Genomic DNA, 15,926 nt, shown 5'->3' with positions numbered 1-15,926 from the left:
ACCAAGCCCAAATCCAGTATGGAGCTGCTAGTCTAAACTACAAAACTAACAACAAAACTACAAATAACATAAGCAAAGGATATTTGTTCTTTACTATTACCGCACGTAGTCCGCTGTATAAAACATGAAGATTTGGTTGTGCCCAACTCAACCTTTCCCAGTGTCCCTTAAAGACACACACACACAGGCAATGAAAACATCTTTATCTGTTCATTTGCATGTAAATCAGAGGAAGTGAGATATGTGGTGTTTGATGGTTTAAATTTGGGGGCTTTTTTCACATTGGGAGCATCTTATAGTGATGCCATGACATTGAGATGGGAAAAAATTTTACTCTAAAATGGAAGCATTACAGTCAATATGTGTGTGTGTGTGTCTGTGTGTGTCTGACAACTACAGTATTGTTTAAGTTTAAGATCACAATCTAGGCTGAAGCAAACCCAGAAGGAGTTCTCTCTGTCCTCCAGCTGTATGGAGATGTGCTCTCATGTTCTGCCTCACAGGAAGAATGTGGAAATGGGAAACATCTTCCAGATGTGCAGGGGAAGCTGGCCTGTTCAGTGTTTGAAAATATATGCACATGCCAAAAATACACCTAGATGGGCTCAACATACAGTGGATCTACCCTGTAGGGCCACAAGGATACACACTGGCATTATGAGCTGTACACAGCCAGATGTAGTTTGCAGCACCTCTTCATCCTCCACTTATTTACAGATTAATATTGGCAGCAATTGTGTTATTGACACAATAAGCAATAAGCACAAACTACTTCCAATCTGTAAAATAATATTTGAGCAGCTAAAACAGTGATGTCTTTCATATACATTTGTGATTTGTTCTGACTGACTGTAGACTATTTTCATGCCTACTTCAACCATTTCCTCTTTTGTTTTGCAACCCAAATCATGATCTTAAAGTCAGGGTCCATCATTTGCCTTATTTTGTTAACCTCCTTTGTGTAAACTTTCAGTTTCCTAACCCTAACCCTAACCCTATTTTGATAAGTCTCTGTGTTTACTTCCTGCCCGGTGTAATCACCAGTCCCCACCCTGATGTGTTTCACCTGTGTCTCATTAACCCTTCCCTCCTGTGTATATAACCCATGCTCCCAGGTGTGTCATTGTATTCTGTGTTTGATTCCGAGTCTCTGCCTGTCAAGTTTGTACCTTTGGCTGTTTTTGGACTGCTTGCCTGGTATTTGATCTCACGCCCTTTGCCTGCCTGACTGCTGTACTGGCTCTGAGAACTGAATCCTGCCTGCCAGTTTCATTGTTCTGGCACTTAATCTTAGAATCTGAGCATTTCTTTCTAATAAAATTCAACAGATTTACAAATTGAAAAACACAAAAGGGGAATAAAAAAATTATAATCAGGAGGAAAAAGAAATCTGAAAAAAAAAAAAAAAAATCAACTTTAATTTAGGAGCTAGCCCAATTAACAGCCCAGTGAGAGGACTGCCGCTTCAAAGTGGCAGCTCACATAACAGTGGATGACGTCACGGTGGGTTGACAAGAAGTTCATCACTAAGACTGGACCCTTTGCCATTACAGCCACTTGACCTATCGATTCAACAGGAGTTTTTTGCTTCAGATGTCTCTGGCTGATATATTTCTTGAAATATTTCCTTGACACACAGGGAGAAAAAAAAAAGATGTGCAAGTGTCAGCTGGCAGCATGTGAAACAGAGTCATGCCGCACCACATCCTGAAGGTGTCCGGTTTAATTGGGCATCTGCAGCCCAGACATCACATGGCAACATCATATCTCACACACTGCATCTAAATGAAGCCGACCTACAATCTTCATTTACACATGTGAAGACTCCACTGGTCACTCAGCACAGTGACGCATCTTACCTAACCCCTGTTGTGCACGTCTTGCTTTTCGTCTCTGATCTTGAGAACTGGATTTAGGCACTCACTCCGGCAGTGATGCTTTCCCCTACATTCTAATCTATGAGACCTTGGTTGTCATGGTTACTGAGGATAGGAATGGGGCCATTTGGACACTATCAGTCACTACAGAAGTTTAACAGTGGGCTGTTGTGTAACAGAGCAATGTATGACATACATCCTGTCTTGTAAAACAAGAAAATTCCTGAACAGTGAGCACACCAGATATCAGTTATTTTAATTCCCTTGTGTTTTCCCTCATAAAGATCTCATTTTTAAAAATGTCACCAAGTCCCTTCATATTCAGAATCTGCAACTTGGGTAAGACTGTCCACTGTAAAAGGCAATAGCTCAGAAAATGAGAGAAAACAAAAAACTAATAGAATTTGTCTTATTTTATTGATAGAACACTGTAAATCATAACCAAAGAAAATTTGTACACAGAAAATTCACTACGTGAGTTGGTTGTTCTAGAGCATATATGACATTTCTGTCTTTATCTGATCAGGAGTTTGGCTCTTTACTTTGAGTAGTAATGATGAAATATCAGCTGGAAAGCTGGTCCAAAGATTAAGACTTTTTTTGTTTGTTGTTCAAATTTTCAGAAATGTTTCTTAAAATACCTTTAGTATTTTAAGTATTTAGTAATATTTAATTTTCTGTATGGATCAGCATCGCCTCAGAGGGCAATAAAGGTCCTTACAATGCGTTCTAAATTGGTTCTACAAAGCACCATGGCATGACCTCTGGGACCAGTTTTGTGGTTCTATATCAAACCACTTGTATTTCAAGAGTTGACTCTCAGGCTGCAAAATTAAGTAGCAAGCAAGATACTCTTGGGTGCTGCCTCTCTCTCTCTCTCTCATTATCAATGGTTGTCTCTCCCTCCAGGTTGTGAAATATGCATGAATGAGGGAAGCGAGGTCACAGAGTTGGAGTGGGTAGGGATGATGGGAGGGTGATGCTCTAGCCTCAATTAAATATTTACAGCACCCTGGACCATCTGGACTGAGGGAGGAACCCAGTGAAAGTGAAGAGTGAAAGAAACAAAACAGACAGATTCAGCCTGAGAGGGAAATAAATTACTGGAAATGAAGAGAATGAGGTGAAAAGGAAAAGCAGAGGGGAAATTAAACATTCTGTCTTGATTAAGCCTAAAAGCACATCTTTCTACTTCATGGCCCTCTCCTAGTTTGAGTTTGGGGGAAACATGATCTGGACTGAAGAGAGCACTAATCATCAATGCATTTGTAATAGCGAAGCATTTGTGAGTATTTACGAACTTACCCATGTCTGAAATGTACCAATCCAGGATGTATGGAAATTTGAACTGAGATGTCGCCATGGTAATAAGGCTGGAAGCAGCAGTTGAGGCAAATCGACACCATCAACAGTAGCTTGGGCCCTGCAATGGACTAGCGACCTGTCCAGGGTGTACCCCGCCCTCACGCAATGTGAACTAGGATTGGGTGCAGCACACCCGCAACCCAGAAAAGGATTAGTAGTAGAAGACGAATGAATAAATGAGTAGTGGATTGGAGTTTTTTGTTTTTGTTGTTGTTGTTGTTTTTTAACTCATTCCTAAATTTTAATTAATTTCAGTTTTCTCTTAAGGGAGAATGTCATGGCTCCCTTGATCAGAAATCAAATAATCAATAATTTCCCTGAAATATGTTGAGGTCTTTTGTTTGTCTTTTTTGATCACTCTGTAAACAGCCACCCAGTCAGAAGTGAAATTCATCTGATCGACTCACTGGCCTATTGTCAATAGAGCTCCAGAGAGAAGCCTGAGATGGGAGACCTTTCAGGACAAAGACAGGAGACATATATATAGGAGCTGGATAAAATTACATTTATGCAGGAAGCCATAAACACCAAGACATAGAATTTATTCAATAACGCAGAAATCAGTCAAGCAATTGTAAAAGACTCTTTCACCATTTTCTTCATCTTCTTAAATGCACAATTTTCATCTTCTCTCCTCTACCAAATTAGTGTTTTTGCTGCTATCATAACCTACAATTACTGCAAGAATCATCAAACCTTCAACTACCTGTATCAACTCTTTTCATTTCCCTTATTGTGCTGCATCTTGAACCCAGCTTTAAATAGCAGCCTTGTGGAAAATGCAACACATTGAGCTTGACTTGGAGAGAAAGTAGGGAGGAAGAAGAGAAAACGGGCAAGACATGGTGGAGGCACTTTTGTTTTACTTTGCTGTCATCCTTCTTTGATTCAGCTGATATTTTGCTGATACCCCAAAATGATCGCATGTGAGTACAATGCGGACACACCTGCACACATACACATTTTGGCAAAGTGTTTCTCTCCCCAGCCACTCCGGTAGTGGGGCAAGCTGATGAATGAGTGATAAATAAAATCCAGCGCAAAGCATTGGCACTTTGAGTATCATTGCAAATAGGTCTGTGGTTATGGATGACAAGGCAATTCAACACATCTCAATCCTAAATAAGTAGAATTATTGCATTTAAATTCAGATAGCAATGTTCAGCAGCATATCTTACTATACGAGCTGTTTGATTTAGTTGTTGTTGTTGAATTTATTGTTGTGGATGCAATTTTGTGCAAATTTATCCCTTTTAAAACATAAAAATGATTAATCAGAATGTATTGAAATCAATGGGAAAATGACACCTGACAATGAGGACAGAGTACAGCAAACAGTAGTTCACAAAACAAATGGGCGGAGGGTTGGCACTTGACACATTAGTAATTTCATTTTACCAAAATGAAATGAAAGAATTTATAAAACCGCAGCGAACGGTGCAGCAGGGCTGTGTAGTGGTTAGTGCTGTTGCCCCACAATAAGAAGGTTGCGGGTCTGGTTCTCAGCCTGGGTCCTTTCTGTGCATATTTTGCATGTTCTCCCTGTGTCTACGTGGGTTTCCTCCCACCATCCAAAGACATGCATGTTTGGGTTGATTGTTGACTCTAAATTGTCCGTAGGTGTGAATGCGAGCGTGAGTGGTTGTTCGTCTCTGTTTGTCTTTGTGTGTCGGCCCTTTGATGAACTGGCGACCTGCCCAGGGTGGCCCCGCCCCTTGCCTGGAACGTTGGCTGGGATTGGCTCCAGCAACCCCCACGACCCGGAAATGGAAAAGCGGTAGAAGATGGATGGGTGGATTTAAGAAATGCATTTTTCAAAGCTACTGAAACAGGAATTCGCCCTTTCTAAGACAGTGAAATCAGGATGTTATCCTATCCATCCAACCGTATACAGTCACTGACTGATGTAAGAAGCCCTCTGTAACATCTAAAAATAAGAGACATTTAAACTGAGGAATGAGAAACAACAACAACAAAAAACTTCACACATCTGTTCCTTTCAGTTTAAGGTTTGAAAGGTTTACGGAGTCCTTTGTGGTTTGACTTGGAGCAACAAATTCTTAAGATTAGTTCCGTCACCCTTGAGTTACCAGAGTGTTTGATAATGCAGTGGCAAATCCTCACATCTTTGTGTAATCTACAAGCAACTTTGTCCTCTGTGTACTCTGATGAGATCTAAAGGATGTGTTTAAAACACGTGTCAGGACAAAGTGACTAAGTGATAATATCAGGTTAGAATAATTCCTTATTTAAGTTTCCTCAACACAACAAGACAGGGTGGGAACTCATTGTGTTTCATATTCAGCTTGACAATTGTCACCATCTTATATTTTCAGTCTATTAAATGTTTACTGTTTAGAACTGAAAACTAAAGGGGCCAAGTCAAAGAATAGTTTCTTTTCTGGTCTTCAAAGACTTGTGGAATGTTAAAGGTCCTATATTTGAAGCGTCAATATCTATAGGAATGTATGTTTGTACTTTTACAAACTAAAAACCGTCAGTGTTTTCCAACTCCTCTCTCAGGCTTCTCAGAGGAGATGTTCTTTGTTACTTTGTTGTGACATCACAAAAACAAAAGTCCTGACAGCATGTTTTAAGGCCCTGATTATAAGTGAAGGCAGTGATTGAGTATTTTGGCACTTCCGCAGTTTGAAAAAAAAAAAAAAAAATGCCTCCCTTGACACAAAGCAGGCCCACAGTGTTTAACCAATAGTAGCAATTAATCATTAAATAACCCATTACAATCCATAATGAAAACATTTGGAAAACTCCCCTAAATCTTCTCATAACACCAAGTGAATACCCACCATCATGTCACACATCGATTTTTGAATTGCCATTATGAAGCTTCAAAGTTTTAACTTGTTTGTTGGCCTGTCTTGTTTTGCTTTTTGTTTGTTTTTTTTTACTCAGTAGAAATCATAGTTGGAAGAAAAGGTGGGGCTGTGGAGCAGTGAGGGCTGGACCTGCCTTGAATTCTGTCCTGATTGGGTGGTACGGTCTGTAAATCACACTGTAGCCACACCCCCAGTGCTTCCTTTTGCTTTATCGTCTTTTATCTCTAAATCAGCTATAAAATCGATAACAAGCTGTATTGAAGAAAAACTGAAATGACAGACTGACACCATAAATCCATGAGGAAAACATTTACGAAGGTAATAAACTTCAGTAGCGTCTGGCTTCTTTTCAGAAGCAGTGGAGTCGCCCTCCCTGTTGGTCATTAGATAGAATGAAGGTTTAAGGCTCTTCAGCCTTGGCTTCACTTCTCTGACCAAGTCTAAGTTCACTTTTGCTGCCTGTCTTGTATCCAATTTTTTTTTATTTCAGTTTGCTGTATTCACTTGAGAAAAACTTGAGTACTCAAGCATTAGTTGGCCAGTGACTGAACGTAGACTTCTCTAATATACTAACGGTTGGATGCATTTGAATTATCTCGCCACACGTACAATTTCTCAATTTGACTTTAATATTTAAAGGACAAGCAAAAACTGTGTAGAACGCTTCAGGTGGTTTCTGAGTAGGTTCTGATCTCTTATTTCTTGTCCTTGACAAAGAAAGCCTTTCTTGTGAAGTGAATGAGAGGAGCTGTTTGGAGCTCCTTGTATCAGCCATGTTATAACATAGGACCTTGTGCCAGCCATAATAGACTGGACAGACATGTTCGAGCAACAGGCTGTGATAATTAAAGACCCAGCACCAAAGCCAAAGCCTGAGAACTGATATGACTCTCCATAGCACATGAGAAAATACGGACATGGCACAAAGCTTGGTTGTAGTTAAGATTCCACTGCATGAGCTGGCAACTTCACATGTGATAATGCAACTGAAAACCAAGAAGTCTGCTCTGAACTCGGCTTTGGTTAAACAAAAACTTGACACAGAAGGGAATGACACTGGCTAATATCTAGAGTTTACCTGCCCCTCAGTTACAGGTGCTCAACTGTGAAAACACTGACTGTGTCATTTGCTTACTGACACAAGACAATGCTCAACAGACCACTGATGATCCAAAAGGTTCTCAGTTCAATTGCCCTGAAAAAACTTCTCTGAGTTGTTAACTTAACTTTCCCCTCGGTGTGCAATCTGGCGTCTTCACCTGACAGGGAAAGGCGCCAAACCCATCTCCTCTTCTCCCATTGTCCTAATTTTTTTATCTTGCAGCCTGAGGTCTTCAAAGCCTGAATAAGCCAGTGAATCTTGTCTGTCCACAACACATCACATTGAGCTGACAGCTATACAGAACCTACACCCCCACTGCAATCTACCATACCTACCAAGATGTGGTCCGAGAGCCGTATGGACCGCTTGAAAACATGCTAATTTAATGCAAATTTGTGTCTTTCGGACAATGATGCTAACAGGCAGCCTGACAGCTTCTTCTGCCTCTGCCAATTTAGATTAAATTCAGATTAAATCTGACCATTTACTGTGTTGCCCCCCCCCCCCCCCCTCCTTTTCTCAAGCAGGCTGTCCAGTGCAAATCTAGAGCATTATTCATAGACCGCAACAATTAAAACATCAACAGGAGCAGGATAAAAATATGTACATTATTCATATCCGTCCTCCAGGGAGGCAGGCAGTCAGCTTGTGGGCTAATGAGAGGCTGAAGCTTTGAAGTCATGAAGCCCTCAGTGAGGTAAATGGCATGAATTAAGCACCACCATCAGAAACCTATTATTTTCTAAAATGTCTTCTAGACAGCTAATCTTAGCCAGTGTTATGAGCCCTGTCTTTACTAGTTTCTGAGGTTTTATTGGGAAATTGTAATCTAATTAAGTCTCTACCAACCTCTTGCCTATGAGAAGGTCAGCCTCAGTTACGTAGCAGCACCTAGCTGGAAGTGGAGATGGAAAATGAGAATATACGCGCAGATACAGTTGTCCTGGACTACAGAGTGATGCTTTTTGTGCCACTCAAAAGCAAGCGCAGTGTGAAGTTTATTTGGTGAGTGTTAGCTTTGCCAAATAGAGGTAGCACTGCCAGGCAGACTTGACCCCTCTCCCTGGCACTGCTGGTGCCCGCTGTCCTACCCTGTGCCATGCTGATATCCTATCTGCCCAAACAGATGCCCACACTGGCCTCCCAGTGCTGGTCTCCGCTCTGCACCCCCCACTGCACTCGCTGATGATTTGTCCGTCCTCGCACTCCAGGCTCTGTATCACCCTTGTATCCTTGAGAGGACACAGCTGAGAGATAACAGAGCACGCCCCTTGACCTCCCTTGAAAAAAGAGAAGCCGAGGCCTAGACATGCCATATAGATATCCAGGCAGAGTTAAAGCATTGGGAACATTTGGCCTACCTCCACAGCGAGCTCTCCAGCACCTTCGTGGAGTCAGCGTGATAGTACTTGGTCAGGATAAGGATGACCTGCAACAGAAGATGAAGCAGAGAGATACAGTTAGACATAGGACCTGAGGGGTGTACTATGAAGCGAGATTAGTGTGTTAGCGAGGTACGTTGAGCATAAAGCCAGACTTTTGTCACAAAGGTTGTTCTATTTCAAGATGGCTATATCACCATGGTAACTTATGCTGCAACGGAACATATCCTGGTCTGGACCAGTTTATGATCCGAGTTTCATCTTAAAGTCGGCTATAAAAAGCACCGCACTTTCACTGATCATCTTTCTTGAACATTGTCTCACCGTTTCTTCACAGTGGATTTAGGTGCCCAAATTGTTAGAGGTGCTCTGCAGAGGGAAAGAGTTATTTTAGACCAGAGTGATCAATTGGCGTTTTCTGACGATATTCTCTATGAGCGATAGGCTACAGATTCTCAGGTGAGGGAATACGTTACATATGCAATCTTGTTGAACCATATTGAAGCAATGCAACCAAATGAAGCTATGCACTTACAGTAACAGGGCCATCATGCACGCAGCATCGCAAATCTGCACGCAGCAATAAAAAAAAGTCACAGTCACATCACAGCATGTGTTTTATTATTTATTAAAGGGTACCTTTTTTCATACTCCAGTTTTTCGATCTCAAGTTTTAGTTTCTTGATTTCCAGCTCTGTTTTCTTATTATCCAGCTCTAGATTTCTTTTATACAGGGGAGGGTTGCACAATGTCCTCTCACTGTGGCATTAATGGGCAAGAAACCTAATTGTTTCTCATTTAAAAAGATGAATTTAAATTTTAAATTAAATTCCTATTTAGATTAGGAAGACTTCTATCCCCTCTGAATAAACTGAAAGTATAGTATATAGTATATAGTATAGTAAACAATAGCCCCTTGCATCCCCTCCATGATTGGTCGCCCTTCATTGTTTGCAAGGGCCAGTTCCTCTGAGACTGTATTATCTGCCTCCTGCCTCTTTCTCCTCTAATTTTTCTGCTTGTTTGCTTAAGATAACATTAACACTCAATATGTTACGCAGTGTATCATCCACATTACACGAAAAGAGTAAAACCACTTTGGATTATATTTTTGTGCTTGGTCCGAATTTGCTGTCAAAACCATTTTGTACTGCTTGCTCTACAATTAATAGAATTGTAATTAGAAAATTGCTCAGACTTTGTCACAAATAAAACAAATCAAATGAAGTTCACTTTGATTTGGCTCTAATCTAAATGAATTCCATGTATCTTCATTGTGAGACAATGTCACCTTCGTAGTATACCCCTCTTAAGAGAAGGTCTGGACTGTCAACAAAATGAGGGCTGTCATCAGGATTTTCAATTTTCATTTCTGACTTACAAAAGCATTATTCATGTTAAAACAGTAGTGTAGTCTGAGCTATCTTAGTGGAGCCTTGGGTGGGGAACTTCTGGTTCAGGCTGAAAGCTCGATGTGACTGTACTTTTGCTGTCAGGGCTTTTTGGCCCAGGAACAAGCTGCATGAGGAGCTGACTTATTAACTTATTTTAAATCACTTCTTAAAGCTCATTTTCATTCACACGTTTTTATCAGATGTTTTCTTTTTATTTCTCTAGTTGTCTCTGTAACACCCTGTTATCGCTTCTGCTTTGTTTGTGCAGGTGTATGCATGTAGAGCCCCTGATCCACGTATTGTTCCCTCTTAAGCTAATTTTTATTTCTGTTCTGGCCTGATTCAAATCAAATCAAATCAAATCAAACTCAAAGCACATTGAGAAAGGGGCGAGGAAAAATTTCCTTTCAGAGGCTGAAACCTCGGGCAGAACCAGGCTGAGGGGGCAGCCATCTGCCTTGACTGGTTGGGTTGAGAGAGGAGGAAAGAGAGAGAGAGAGAGAAAGTGAGAGAAAAAAAAACTTACAGTGATTGCAACCTGGTAGTTCTAAATGTGCACTAATAAATATTAGCAGTAGTAGAGAAGAAGAGGTTACAATGAGAAGTGACTAGTAGTGTGTAATGATAACTAAAGGTAACTCTGGCAGCAGCAGGTACTGAGCAGGAACATGGAGCAGAGATGTTTCAGCACCTGTAGGGCGGGACAGGAAGAGGGAGGACGGGAGGGACAAAACACAAACTACAGGAAGAAACAAAGTTACAGAAATATAAATAATAAATAAATAAAATGAAGTCGTAATGTACATGCATGAGGGAGAGAGTGAGAGAGAGCCACAGAGAGACAGACAGAGGGAGAGAAAGAGAACGAGAGGGGGGAGCTAAAGGGATCGATGTTTCCACTGAGCTCTGACTCTGTCAACCTGGCTGAAGTACTGAAGGGAAACCTTGAACTGTACTTGTTTCCTTCTATCAATGCGGAATAGTAGGAGCTTCTAATAATCCGAACAGCTTTCTTATTTTCTTTACATTTTTTCCACGCTAAGTAGAATTCATCTGCATTACTGGACGCCCACTTCCTTTTCAATATTCATGACGTTCTCTTTAAGGCACGAATTTGAGGGCTATACCAAGGTGCCAGCCTCCTCTCAGTCATTACTTTCTTTGTCAGAGAAGCCACAGAATCAAGATTTGAACACAGTGAGGCCATAGTGCTACTCACAAAGTCATCAGTCGGTGTAGGGGAGAAGCCCTCTATTGACTTTAGCAAATGATCTCTGAATATTCTCCTTAAATTTGGCCACGGCATTTTCAGATAAGCATCTGAGATAGCTGAATTTATTCCCAGATGCCATTTATTGTAAGCTCTAATTTTGTTCTCAGAGAGAATACATTATTATTAATTTGTAAACGTCCTGTAAACTGTTTTTAAAGATGCTATATAAAAGTTATTATGGTAATTATTTTTATTATTACATACCATGTACCCACTAAAACAAAGGGAATTGTATAAATGATGTAGTCTGCAGTTTCTGTAAATGTATTATTTTCTTTGTGAAAACTTCCACCATAATCCATTTAATATAAGGATGTATTATTCATATCAATGAGACATCTTGGTCCAGGGCTCAAACCCCATAAGTGTGCAGTGGATCGGAGGCACTTGTCTTTCATATTTCTGAGAACTCCTGATCTTGACAGGAAGGTCTGCTGGGATTTGCGTTGTCATGGCAAGATTGCCAGTGGGTCAGGCAGCACAGAGGGGCCTAGAGGTGTGATTGACAGGCTGGTTTGCAGCTCTAGGTAACAGAGCGAGTGAAAAAACAGGCTGCCTTTAGGCAGAGGGAGCTTGATGGGCCAAGGGGTGCTGCCTGGAGGCAGCTGCCAACACACTGTCTTGAAGGTAGTTGCTCTCGGTCAGTAAGGCTGCAAACTCTGTGCAATGTGGACACTCCTGATACATCTTAATGTAGAAAGCAAGCACATGCCTGTATCATTTGTTTCTCTCTGGCGATAACAGAAATAGTAATAGTATAATAGTGCAACTACATGCTGGAGCAAATCCCAGCTTGCATTGGGCAAGGGCGAGGTACAACCTGGACAGGTCTCCGTCCATTGCAGGGCCAACACACAGTGACAGACAAAAACAAACAACCACTCACGCTTACAGTCAGACCAATGGGCAATTTAGAGTCACCAGTTAACCCAAACATGATGTCTTTGGACGGTGGGAGGAAAGTAAGGCCTTAGGCTGAACTGAACCCACGACCTTCAAGTTGTAGGTCACAGCTACGAGCAGAACTCCTGATCAGATAAAGATAGAAATTTGAAAGTAGTTCTAGAACAACACCAACGCATTTATAAGTTGAAGCATTCTCTAGTTCTTAAAGTATTTTCTCGATAAAATAAGCAATAATTGAACACTTTTAGCTCCTTCGTTTTTCTTGTTTTGTGAGCTCCTCTTATAGTGAACAGTGTTTGTTGACATATAATTTGCTGAGGCTGTGCTGCTCCTGAATATATTGACACTCTGTGATATTTTTAAAAATTACAACTTTGTAAGATAACTTTACTTCATTTAATATGTACTCTGCATACATACAAAATGAAATTTTATTTCTCCAAATATCCACACCATGTAAACAGAGCCTGAGGTAACACACGGGCAGATGAAAATAATTAACTAGCAAAAAAAAATGCATCGTTTAAAGAGGAAGAAAACTATTTAAAAGTAGTCCGCTCACTCTAAAGGGCATATTTGTAATGTGGCACTAAAAGGGTTAATAAGATTCAGACCTCACTTTGATCAAAAAGCCCAAAAGGTTCAAATTGTCCTCTAATCTGAAAACAAGGCCACACAGCATGTAGCATTTAGACACAGTTACAATTCAAAAACCTTCCAATGAGGTGGGACCGGCCTTCAACTGCACACTTTTTGTTTTTTTGGATCTATTTTTTTCCCCTCACACTTAACTAAACCTTGGTAAAAGCAGAGCACTACAGCTGGGGACAAAGTGAATGAGTTTTGAGAGCTCTAGACTAATTTCCACCACACAGACTGCTATTAAAGCCACTCAGTGTAGTCTCAGGGCCGTTTGGCTCAAAGCAACCTCAACTTAGGAGTCTGGTGGAAGGTGGCTTGCAAAGATATTTGTGGAGTCCAGAAAAACAGAACAGAGGACATTTCCCTGGGTAAAGGCTTGCTCGCCAAGGCTGATAACAGCTCTAACAGATGCCGTGACAGCGTACAACCCGCTTTTTTGCAACACTTCTGTCATAAAAACTTTCTTTGCTGAAGAAAAAGTTGATAGTCTTCCCATGTGAATATGTGAACAAGTCACTGTGTGAGGCCGTCTGATTCATGCAGACTGCAGCAAGTATTCCCTTATTGGTCTTTGGCTGATTGGACTGAACTGGTGCTTCTGCACAGCTGTCTCTCTCCTAATGAGACACTGCAAAGTTGGACTATCAACACACTGACAGAAAGTTACACCACTGCATTTCTGATTCAAGGATAAGATTTTCCACACTTGGGCTTCACTGAACAGTTAACAGTAAGTAAACCGTGTCCATTTTTGTTGTATTTTATTTATCCACCTACATGAACACACTTGTTGGTCTTTTGATATCAAGCCACATTCCCTCCATGATGAAAATTGTGCAAATTCATTCTTCTCAACATGATTAATATGTTGGTTTATTGGATCCAAAAAGATGTTTTTTTTTTTGAGAAATTGACAGAGACATTGAGTAAGCCACCAGCACAACACAGATGATCTCAACTGGTCCAGAACCAGCTCTCACCCAGAAAACCCAGCGATGAATCCACTTCTGGTGAGGACAAACATTTCTCAAAGGAACCCCAAGAGCTTCAGAAAACAACAACAGGCAACAGCACTAACCACTGTACCATTGGCTGCCCTGCCACGCCATGACCAAAATACAGTATATGCAGTACAGTGTGTTAGAAAAATCCACAAACATATTGACTGGCCCCTCCCACCTCTGCACTCTTTGAAGTTTCGCCTTGTGGAGGGAGGCTACTTGTGAACTTAACACTCACATGCTGCCCACTCTTTTCCCTGTGAGGCTGCAGAGGGACCATTTAGACAACTGAAGAAGAATATCTCCCTCCCTGCAAGTGCAAAGAGAACAACAATCTGATTCTAAATATCTTGCCTATGCTTTATCTTTCCATCAAGTTGGTTCAGTCTGTTTTTTAAGCAGTCCTGAATTATTCTGCTCCTCTCTCCCCACATTTAGTCAGTCCTCAAGGCTTAAGTTCTGCTCAATTGGAAAATAATTTGTCTTTGGGGATGAAGTGGACAGGGCAAAGGATGTATTCCGCCATAAATCACTCCTGGCAGAAGGCAGAGAGAGCGTTTATTTGGCAGCAGCATACCAACCCACACTGACAAAACTGCTGAACAGCACAGAAGCCAGATTCCTCTATTGCCTCTAGTGCACAGGGCAGTGCATTAAGACTGGAACTTGGCAGAGTCGTCCTACAGCTTGTTGGACTCAAGGGCAAAATTGGCATAGACAGATATTCCAACCAGAGTGGTATGAAAAAGTCCTCTTTTTTTTTTTTTTTTGTTTAGAAATGCTGCGCCATGCCAGTGAGTTTGAATTCAACAGAAATGAATCACGTTCCTACACATAAAGTCATCGAGTATTGGAAACACTGTGAGCTGAAATCACCAAAGTTTTAGATGATGTCTTTATTTTATGATAAACAACAGAAAAGCATTCTTTGTGTTGATTTATTAATTTTGATTTTTATTTTAGTTTATGATGAACTGAATGACCTGATCAGACTTATAGGAATTACTGCTCTCTTGTAACCATTTTGTACTACCATGACCACATAATCCGTCACTGTGGGTTCCTTGTTTGTAAGCTAGGAGACAATGAGGCTCATGGCTTTTATTGGGGGAAAGTCAACAGGGTGGTCAGGACCCCTAGATGACTCCACACAAGAGCTACAAGAGACCCCATTGAGACTCAAGCTCATGGTCAAGTTGATCATGAACTCCGGCTTGACAACCACTGTTTGTCCTCCAGACATTTCTCCCAACTGAGTGTCAATAGAGCACTATCAATCAGCTACTGAGGAGGAGCCAGAGAAAGAAAGAGGCTGGGGGGGAGAATAGAGACAGACAGACAGACAGACAGACGCTGAAGCTCCAGAGAAAGAATGCTCTCATTCATTGTCAAAGCAGAAACAGTGAAATACAAATACTCTATCAAAGCATGTAACACCCCCCCCCCCCCTCATCCTCTACAGGGTACTTCGCTTTCTACAGAAACAGACCACGCGCATAAACAACTCATCACAAGCTGGAGAGAAAAGGAGGAACTCATTTTGTCTGTTTACAAAAAAAAAAAAAAAAAGAGATAAGGCCCACTTTATATTCATTTGACACAAACGAAAATTACACATTGATTAAATTTGGGAATTGACTGACTGTTTGACAACATCGCTGTCTTGCTCACTGATTTGCGACTGGAGCATCTTGCTGTTCTGTCTCTCCCATAAGTTGAAATTTTGTGTTGTTGTCATCACATCGGGGTAGTGGTTAGTGCTGCAGCCCCAAAATAAGAAGGTTGCAGAGGTCGCAACAGTGTATGTTGCGACCTCTGCATGTTCCTGTGTGTTGGCCCTGCAATGGAATGGCGACCTGTGTGAACTGGGATTGGCTCCAGCACCCCCTGCGACCCGGAAATGGAAAAGTGGTAGAAGATGAGTTAATAAAATTGGCTCTAGGTTCAATATTACTGCTGTGAAAGTATAACAGTGCTTCAGTCCACAGAGAGATGAATACAGTCTGTATTCAATTGTCAGGATGTCTTTGACTTTGCGATGACACTACCACCCTGAGCCACACCCCAACCTTCTGACTGGCTGACTGACCTTCTCCATAGTGAAGGCTGAGACGAGATCTAAAACTTCACTAAGATGGTTTATATGT

General features: G+C 41.2%; 1 protein-coding gene across 4 annotated transcripts in view; it reads right to left on the bottom strand.

The window, feature by feature from the left end:
- The window catches only part of sorcs2 (sortilin-related VPS10 domain containing receptor 2), a 292,041-nt gene that overhangs the window by 192,199 nt on the left and 83,916 nt on the right, over positions 1-15,926 (bottom strand). For all 4 annotated transcript variants that reach the window (XM_029526352.1, XM_029526354.1, XM_029526353.1 and 1 more), the window contains exon 2: positions 8,543-8,610. In XM_029526352.1, coding sequence (XP_029382212.1) covers positions 8,543-8,610 — 68 coding nt within the window. The remainder of the gene's footprint in view (positions 1-8,542; positions 8,611-15,926) is intronic.

This window comes from Echeneis naucrates, chromosome 18 (assembly GCF_900963305.1).
Source record: "Echeneis naucrates chromosome 18, fEcheNa1.1, whole genome shotgun sequence".
In the NCBI taxonomy this organism is placed as follows: domain Eukaryota; kingdom Metazoa; phylum Chordata; class Actinopteri; order Carangiformes; family Echeneidae; genus Echeneis; species Echeneis naucrates.
Note: the sequence above shows the minus strand (reverse complement) of the source record. Positions and strands in the feature narration are given on the sequence as shown.